Here is a 9,835-nt window from a genome sequence, read left to right as displayed (position 1 = left end):
TAGGGTTTCTGCGGGATCACCCGTAGTCCTTTCTACTCCAGGAGCCCACGCCTCCCCTCCCGGATCTGGCCCGCGTCAGCTGGGTCAGGTGGAAATCTCCCCATTCAAACCAGCGCGGGCCAATCAGGGACTGGCGCGCCCGGCCGTTCCAACGCGCGGCGCAGCCGGCCCGGGACCCCGGCGGGAGGAGGTGGGGGGACGGCTTAGTCTGCTGTCTGGGGTACCTGCAGCCGCACAGCCACCGCCTGGGGACAGACCCTCCTGCCCTGTAACAACGGGGACGCCATGGAGCGCTCCCTGCACCGCGTCTCCCTCGGGAGCCGGCGCGCCCACCCGCACTTGTCCTTCTATCTCACCACCTTTGGTAAGTGCCTCTGGGTCAGGCTGCCAAGTGGACTGCTTTCTTGCCAGAAAGACAAGCGCCCACCATGGCAGGGAGATTTTGAGCAGGTGTTCTTTCCGTTTGGAACGTTCTCTGGCCTCTTCCTCCAGGCTCAGCAAGTCAATGGACACCACCTGCTGCCTGGCCGCAGCTGCCAGCTGCGGTTGGTTCTGCCTCACTTGGCTGGGATAATCATGCTCCAGTTCATCTTTCAGAGGCCTGCCTTGTAACCACGGATTTCCCCATTAGCCAGCTCTCAGGTTAAATCAGGATCTAGTTACTGTGTCAGGACAGTTCAATCACCTGCCTCCTTTGGTACAGTGAATAGATGGGAAGGGTCAAGTCCGGGCTGCTGTCTTGTGGGTCCACTTTGGAGGCTGTAATCTAACTTCCCCCACTGGATATCTAACTCACGGTCAGTGGAGACGGGAGCTGTCTCTTCTCCAAGACTGACCTTAGGAGAGCATTTGTGCTGAAGTGAACAGAAAGGGATAGTAGGCCCTAAAAGTCCCAAAGTTGCAGATTCTTTGTTCCTCCAAATCCCAGTAGGACAGCAGCTGTCCAAAAGGCCTGTGCAAAACTGGTCTTCCAAGGTTTGTAAGCCTGGTACAGCTCTTCATTTTCTCCCTGCCAGGAGGGACTCGTTCCTCTGCAAAGCGGTGGGCTGGGTACTTGAGTCAAGCATTCCCAACCATGCTGTTTTAACTTGTGCACGGTTTCTTTATGGAGTGGTTCCTGCAACCGAAGCAGACGTTATCCAGATTTCAAAGGCAGAGCACACAAGGAATTGGACCCCCAATAGGGTTCTCGGCTGCCCTGCGTTCTAGCTTATCCCAGTGCAGAACATTAGGCTCCTCACAGTTCGCTACCCTCCTGCCCTAGCAGGCAGAGTGATGGGAAAGTTGAACTGCCAGACATGGGCTGCGATCTCTGATCCTGGTGCTGGAGGAGGAAGAGGAGGAATTTACTATCCGCATTTGCTGAGCTCCCACTAGGTGCATGACGTGTCCCCAGGGAGCCACCTTGCACAAAACCCTGCAAGCCAATCTTGTTAATCCCAGTGGGGCTCAGGGCTCCTGGAGACTAGGGAGATTTCCAGCTGAGAGGGTCAGGGAGCTATAAGCTTTTCCAGGCTTCCATCCGATAGTTAATAAATCCTCTTTAGTTTACAGTCGCCAGGTAGCTCCACCTGCTCATTCCTAATTTGATCAAAATTGACATCATTCTGTGTGCACAGTTTTGAAACAGTTCTTTTCACAGCTGGTGATGTGAATATTTCTTTGCATCCACGCTGTGTTCCTTTGTCAACTAGGGCAGGGGAGGGACCAGCCCCAGCAGGGTGTGGATCCACCAGGCTGGCCATGGTTTCCGGGTTAGGAACGATGGCTACCAAGTGGATAGCTTCTTGGATCCGTGGCTGTCAGCAGAGTGTGCAGCAGGCAGGCAGGAACTGAGGAGAAAGGGCCCCCCCCCTGCTTGTTTTATGCAGTTTCTTCTTGGATCTTTATGACACTAATTTGAATGCTTGAAAATATTTCCAGGTCTGTTTCCTGGGCGCCATTTGCCATGGTGATGTTATTATTGGGCTGCTAATTGTTACTGGGCACTGAATGATCTTTGCTTATGGTTCATGGCGATTCCTGTTAGTGGTTACTAAACAAGCCCAGAAGCGTTTTTGGACTTTTAGTTGTGGTGGTGGAGACTGAACCCAGGGCTCAACACTAGGCGAATGTTCTACCCCTCTGGGTTATGCCCCACCCCAGCACAGGTTCCCAGGGGCCTCTCCCAGAGAATAAGTTAATAACTCTGAGTGTATCCTGAGACTCTAACCTTTAAAGACTTCCTAGGGGTATTTTGAACATGAACCAGACTTGGAAGCTCCGGATTCCATGTCGGTTTTGGTAGCCAATGTGGGTCCTGTTCGATGCAAATATCTTGGCTAATTTTCCTGGCTCCTCAGCCTCTCCTCAACTCAAGCAGCCCCTGGCCTTTAACAGTGAATTTCACCTTGGAGGAACCTGGTGATGATGCTGCAAACATTTAAAGGAGGTGGAAGCATCTCTCGAAACACAAAGGGAAAAAAATATTTCAATCAGAATTCCTTACAGGAAGAGTCTCTGTCTCTGTCTGTCTCTCTCTGTCTCTCTGTCTCTGTCTCTGTCTCTCTCTCTCTCTCATCTGTGTGTGTATCTCTGTCACTTTCTCTCTCACCTCCACACACAGAATGGGTATCATGAGCACAACCCCTGTTTCCCAAGGAGGGGCAGGTCATCTAACACTCATTGCTTCTGAGAATTTAGCTGACTTCAAGGGAAGGTATATACAAGCTGAGGCCAGGACCCAGCTAGTCCTTCTTTATTGTAATTTGAAGAACTCATTGTAGGTGTTTGTGGTTGTATTTTCCAGGATCCTGCCTCTTATGTTGATTAGGGTATTTGTTAATTTTGTACTAAGAGTTCTGCTGTGATGTAACTCTCATGAACACAGTTTACTCATTGGAAATGTACAACTCCATAGTTTTGAGTATATTTGTAGAGTTGTACAAGTATTATGGTCATCAATTTTATAATTTTTCCATTACCCTTTAACTTATTATTTCTAATCCCCACACCACCTCATCCCAACCCCAAACAATCACCGCTGTCTTTTCTGCCTTGATATGTATGCCTCATTGGGGGGATTTTATGTAAATGGAAACTCGTGTGTTTTTCTCTTTTTTTGTTTTATTTTATTGATATTTATTGAGCTCTACATTTTTCTCTGCTCCCCTCCCTGCCTCCCCCCTCCCCCTTCAACTATCCCCCAAGATCCCCATGCTCCCAGTTTACTCAGGAGATCTTGTCTTTTTCTACTTTCTACTTCCCATGTAGATCTATATAAGTCTCTCTTAGTGTCCTCATTATTGTCTAAGTTCTCTGGGATTGTGGTTTGTAGGCTGGCTTTCTTTGCTTTATGTTTAAAACCACCTATGAGTGAAAACATGTGATAATTGTCTTTCTATGTCTGGGTTACCTCACTCAAAATAATGTTTTCTAGCTCCATCCATTTTCCTGCAAAACTCAAGATGTTTTTTTTCTGCTGTGTATACTCCATTGTGTAAATGTACCACATTTTCCTTATCCATTCTTCAGTCGAGGGACATTTAGGTTGTTTCCAGGTTCTGACTATGACAATCAAAGCTGCTATGAACATAGTTGATCACATGTCCTTGTGGCACAATTGAGCATCCTTTGGATATATACCAAAAAGTGGGTCTCGAGGAAGGTTGTTTCCCAATTTTCTGAGAAATTGCCACACTGACATCCAAAGGGATTGTACTAGCTTGCATTCCCACCAGCAATGCAGAAGTGTTCCTTTTTCCCCACAACCTCTCCAGCATAAGTTGTCATCAGTGTTTTTGATTTTGGCCCTTCTTACAGGTGTAAGATAGAATCTCAGAGTTGTTTTGATTTTCATTTCTCTGATGACTAAGGATGTTGAACATTTACTTAAGTGTCTTTCAGCCATTTTAAATTCCTCTGTTGAGAGTTCTCTGTTTAGGTCTGTACTCTATTTTTTTAAATTGGATTATATGTTCTTTTGGTGACCATTTTCTTGAATTCGTTGTATATTTTGGAGATCAGACCTCTGTTTGATGTGGGGTTAGTGAAGATCTTTTCCCATTCTGTAGGCTGTCATTTTATCTTGTTGACCGTGTCCTTTGCTTTACAGAAGCTTTTCAGTTTCAGGAGGTCCCATTTATTAATAGTTTCTCTCAGTGTCTGTGCTGCTAGGGTTATATTTAGGAAGTGGTTCCCTGTGCCAATGTGTTCAAGTGTACTTCCCACTTTCTCTTCTATAAGGTTCACTGTGGCCAGCCTTATGTTGAGGTCTTTGATCCCTTGAGTTTTGTGCATGGTGATAGATATGGGTCTATTTTCATTCTTCTACATGTTGATATCCAGTTATGCCAGTAGCACTTGTTAAATATGCTTTCTTTTTCCATTTGATATTTTTTGCTTCTTTGTCAAAAATCAGGTGTTCAAAGAGTGTGGATTAATATCTGGGTCTTCTATTCGGTGCCATTGGTCCTCCTGTCTATTCTTATGCCAATACCAGGCTGTTTTCATTACTGTAGCTCTGTAGTAGAGTTTGAAGTCAGGGATTGTGTTGCCTTCAGAAGTTCTTTTATTGTACAGGACTGTTTTGGCTATCCTGGATTTTTTGCTTTTCCATATGAAGTTGAATACAGTTCTTTTGAGGTCTGTGAAGAATTTTGCTGGGATTTTGCTGGGCATTGTGTTGAATCTGTAGATTGCTTTTGGTAAGATTGCCATTTTTTACTATGTTAATTCTACCTACCCAAGAGCATGGGAGATCGTTCTGCTTTCTGGTGTCTTCTTCAATTTCTTTCTTCAAAGATTTAAAGTTCTTGTCATATAAGTCTTCCGCTTGTTTGATTATAGTTATTCTGATATATTTTATGCTATTTGTGGCTATTGTGAAGGGTGTTGATTCTCTGATTTCTTCCCCAGCCCTTTTATCATCTGTGTACAGGAGGGCTACTGATTTTTTTTTTTGAGTTAATCTTGTATCCTGCTACATTACTGAAAGTGTTTATGAGTTGTAGAAGTTCCTTGGTAGAATTTTTTGGATCGCTATGTAAAATATTATCAGCAAAGAGTGAGAGTTTGACTTTTTTTTTAAAATTTGTATCCCCTTGATCTCCTTTTGGTGTCTTATTACTCTAACTAGGATCTCAAGAACTATACTGAATAGATATGGAGAGAGTGGACAGCCTTGTCTTGTTCCTGATTTCAGTGGAATCGCTGGGAGTCTCTTTCCATTTAGTTTGATGTTGGCTGTTGGCTTGCTGTATATGCCTTAATTATGTTTAGGTATGTTCCTTATATCCCTGCTTTCTCCAAGACCTTTATCATGAAGGGGTGTTGTATTTTGTCAAAAGCTTTTTAGGCATCTAATGAGATGATCATGTGGTTTTTACTTTTCAGCTTGTTTATTTGGTGGATTATATTGACAAATTTTTGTATGTTGAACCCTCCCTGCATCTCTGGGATGAAGCCTACTTGATCATGGTGGATGATGGTTCTGATGTGTTCTTGGATTTGATTTACCAGTATTTTGTTTAGTATTTTTGCATCAATGTTTGTGAGTGAGAATTGGTCTGTAATTCTTTTTCTTAGTAAAGTATTTCTGTGGTTTGGGTATTGGGGTAATTGTAGCCTCATAAAAAGAGTTTGGTAATGTTCCTTCTGTTTCTATTGTGTGGAATCATTTGAAGAGTATTGGTATTAGTTCTTCTTTGAAAGTCTTGTAGAATTCTGAGCTGAAACCATCTGGTCCTGGGCTTTTTTTAGTTGGGAGACTTTTGATGACTGCTTCTATTTCTTCAGCAGTTATAGGTCTGCTTAATTTGCTTATCTAGTCTTCATTTAAATTTAGTATGTGATATTTATCCAGAAAGTTGTCCATTTCCATTAAGTTTTCCAATTCTGTGGAGTACAGGTTTTTGAAATATGACCTGATGATTCTCTGTATTTCCTCCGTGAAGAGACTCTGTCTTAAACAAACACAACACAACAGAGAAACACAACAAAAACAATAAGATCCAGGTTCAGAGAGAGACTGTCTCAAAGGGAACAAGACAGGGAGCAAGAAAGGAGAGCAGCTTACATCCTTCTTTGACCTCTGCATGTACACACATAGGTGCACACCTGTGTATATGCCACACGCATACTCAATAAACAATCAAACATTTAAAATATGTTTTTAAAGCAAGCTTTTTTTTTTTTTAAAAAAAGCAAGTACCATAGCTATATAGTTTTATTTTGGACCTTTTGATTTATTTCACAAATCTGCTGCTTTGGCATCACCCACATATCACACCAACTTGGTTACTTTGCTTTGTAGTAAGTTTTGAAACCCCAAAGCACAAATCCTTTAATTTTCTTCTTCTTCAATGTTATTTTGTTTGTTCTCAGTTCATGGAATTTCTGTATGAATTTAGGTACAATTATTTGATATAGAAAAATCCAATTCATAAAACTGTTGGATACTTGCAGAAAATGTTCTTGAAAGGATACCAAATTTTAGCTTGCCCAATAAGCCTCATCATTGCCCTCCCTGGAGTCTCTAGCATCCTGGAAATGGCAAGCGGTGGGAAGAGAGCACAGGCTACCTTTGCTCCAGGGTATCTGGGCTGGGAGATGGTGGACAACCAGTGGATGTGTTCTAAAGACTGAGGGTAGTGATGGGCGTGGATAACACCACCCATCTCTCTTTAGGAATGTCACTGCCACTCAACCAGAAAGGTAACAGCTGTGAGAGCAGTCCCAAGGTAGGCTGGCTCTTCAGAGGGAAGCTTCTGAAGGCAGACTGTTCTTACTTCCTCCATGATTGTCCCGGTAGTGGTTTTAACTAGGGCCCTGCCTTCCTGTGTTCTGCCTCTCTTTGAAGCCACAGAGAAAACGAATCTGGTTTTGTACTGAGAATGAAACTCGGTACAGTTGCCTGTCAGCTGCTCCCCGTGTTGGGCAGAGAAAGTCAGAGCTCTGAACTCGAGGCCATTGACATGTTTGTGCCAACTGCCATCAGCCCTTCTTTCTAGCCCTGTTGCCCCCAGCCCGGCAGATTCACTATGCTTGGCTCAGGAAACCCATCCATTTCTCTGGAGTTTGTAATTTGCTGGGCAGATTTCTCAGCATAGATTTGTTTTCTGTCATTTGTAGTCCATCTGCTTGGGAGTGTCGAGAAATTCCTCAATGTTGCTGTTTCTAGCTCCTTGTTCTTCTGCAGTTCTTCCGTGGATGCTCTTTTCCAGTCTTTTTTACTATGGTGTATGACACTCATGCAAACAGCATCTTTGTATGGATACACACATACACACAAAACACAACACACACACACGAACTAGCTCAGCAAGCACCTGGCTTTCACATGGGTGCCAGGGATTCAAACTTTGGTCCTCACATATGGCTAGCACCTTTACTGTCTTGAGACATATCCCAGGTCCTGTTTTTAAGATAAGCTATTGCTGCAATATATATCTCAGGCAGGCCTCAATTTTACAATTCTCCTGCCTCTGCTTCCTGGGTGCTGGAATTACAGGCAAGTGCCACTGAGTTCAGCTTTGGCAATGTTTTCATTATTTATTTTGTGTTTTGGTTAGAGACCATCTTCTGAATCCTTCAGTTCTTTGCAACTCATTGAGATTTGCTTGCTGGCCAGCAGACCATCATGTATTATAGGAGCCTTGTGTGTCCTTGAAGAGAACCCTGTGGTCAGGCGCATGCTCTCCTAGCGTGTCAGCTCAGGTCAGGCGTGCTCGTGGTGTTGACCCAGCATTCTGCATCTGTGTTCTTCTCTCTCTGTTTATCCTGACAGGTATCAAGAGAAGGCTGTTGTTGCTCCAGCTGTAGTTATCAATTTATCGGTCCCTTGCCAGCACCATTGTCAGCCTTTCCTTTGTATATTTTGAAGTTATGTTAAAAACATACAGATTTATAATTTTTCCTTTTCTGGGGAGTAGAAACTTATTACAAAGCCTTTGGTTGTGATGTGGCTTCTCATTATTTCACAGTCCACATTTCCTGGCACGGACATAGCTGCCCAGGCCCAGCCATTGCCTGGCCTGTCTTTTTCTGCCCTACGACCTTCCATCCTGTGTCTTCATTCTTTAGGTGTTCAGTGTCCACTGCAAAAGGTTGGCATGGAGGTGTTTTCTTTTCTCATCATTCAGAGATCACAGAAATGTCTCTTCTTTTGCTTGTCGGGTGCTAGAGTCACTAGCGGCTCAGCACAGTCTTTCTTTTTATAGACAGCATCTTGCTATGTTGCCCAAGTTGGGTTTCAACTTGCTACACAGCCCAGGGTGAGCTTGAACTTATGACAGGGACATGTCCTGTGTCTGGCTCTTGGGATTAATTTGATTCAGTGTAAGGATCTGAGACTGTTTGAAATTGAGCTGCCATTCTTCGAGGATCCATGTCTGGTTCCAATTTACTCTGTTTCAAAGGAGCAGCACTTTAGGGTCCCAGTGAAAAAAGCAGGGTTCAAAAGAACGTCATCTTTTATCCCGTGAACAGGCAACCCGGTTCAGCTCCTCCTCACCAGGATTGAGAGACACCCCATGCTGTGTACTACAGCATGCTTGTGGGGTCGCAGGGTGACTTGCAGCAGTCAGTTCTCTCCTTCCCTGTGGCTCACACGTGTCAGACTCGGGTCCTCTGCCTTGGTAGCAAATGCCATACCCACTGGGCCTCATTTCTGGCTTCATAGATTTTTTAAAAAGTGTTTATTTATTTTATGTGTGTGTGAGCCTGCCTGTGTTCATGTGTTCCATGTGCATACATGCTTGTGGAGGCCAGAAGATGGTGTGGGATTCCTTAGAACTAGAGTTGCAGGAAGTTGTGAGTTCCCTGACATGGATTGGGAACTGAGCCTTGGGTCCTCTGCAAGAGCAGCCAGTGTTCTTAGTTACTGAGCTGCCCCCCAGTCCCCTCCCTAGATGTTTTCTGTCTTTTCTCCCCCCCTCGCCCTTGCCATTTCAGCGGTCATCATTGTGTTTCGTGCACTTGGAAGTGTGCTCCTATGATAATTCCGACTGTGGACTGGTGGAGCTAGGAGTCACTGCAGCTCTCACAGACTCCAGAGTCCATGCTTTGTTCATAGTTCCATGCTTCCTGTCTTGCATTTTCTACCCTAAATGCAAGACAGGAATGTGTTCTTCTGGAAAATTCTATTTGATCACTTAAAAAATAATGCAAGGGTAAAACTTAATGAAAATAAATTGTGAATTCCTTTGTGTGTCATAAAGCTGCCAGTATATGTATAAGAGCTGTCCATTGTCACATGGAACTGTGGACAAAGCAGTTGCCGTGTGAGACAGACAAGGGTGGTGTGGAGTGTACAGAGTGCTGGAAAGAGGACATTTGCGTACTAAGATTGTATGACTTTTATGTATGATTAAGAAATAGTTATAGTAAAATGAAAGGGAAAATCATAAAAGGCAGAATAACATGAATTCTCTGTGTATAACAGCAAATGAATATAACAAATGAATGTGGTACATGGGCTGCCAAGCTAAGCCAGAATGGATATAAGGGTATTATGATTTCAGAATTTGGGTCTAAGGATATGATGCTTTGGAGAGGGTCTTCTTTTGTTTTCACAGAGGATGAGACCTTGTAGATTGCTTCTATCCCAATATGGTATGATAGACCACGCCCTCCCGAAAGGTTGCTGTAAACACCCTCAAAAAATTACTTTGCTCAACTGCCGACTGAGATGAACCTAACAAACAGGTTATCCCATAAAAGACCTGAATAACAGCGCCCCCATTCACCAGAAAGCAATTTGGAGAGAAATAACTGCGCCCATATTCCCAAATATTGTTTATAAATGTTCTTTTACATTTAAAGGGGGATATGATATAGATATGAATAATTTGCATTG

At 43.8% G+C, this 9,835-nt stretch overlaps 1 protein-coding gene across 2 annotated transcripts in view; it reads left to right on the top strand.

Moving 5' to 3' along the window:
• The first annotated feature begins 285 nt into the window (after window positions 1-285).
• Window positions 286-9,835, top strand: part of Rgs3 (regulator of G protein signaling 3) — a 124,097-nt gene continuing 114,547 nt past the window's right edge. The window contains exon 1 of one of the 2 annotated variants that reach the window (XM_005352617.3): window positions 286-364. In XM_005352617.3, coding sequence (XP_005352674.1) covers window positions 286-364 — 79 coding nt within the window. The remainder of the gene's footprint in view (window positions 365-9,835) is intronic. The other variant, XM_026781911.1, reaches the window with a different exon arrangement.

Source organism: Microtus ochrogaster, chromosome 10 (assembly GCF_000317375.1).
Source record: "Microtus ochrogaster isolate Prairie Vole_2 chromosome 10, MicOch1.0, whole genome shotgun sequence".
Classification (NCBI taxonomy): domain Eukaryota; kingdom Metazoa; phylum Chordata; class Mammalia; order Rodentia; family Cricetidae; genus Microtus; species Microtus ochrogaster.
This window is presented reverse-complemented; position numbering and strand designations above follow the sequence as displayed.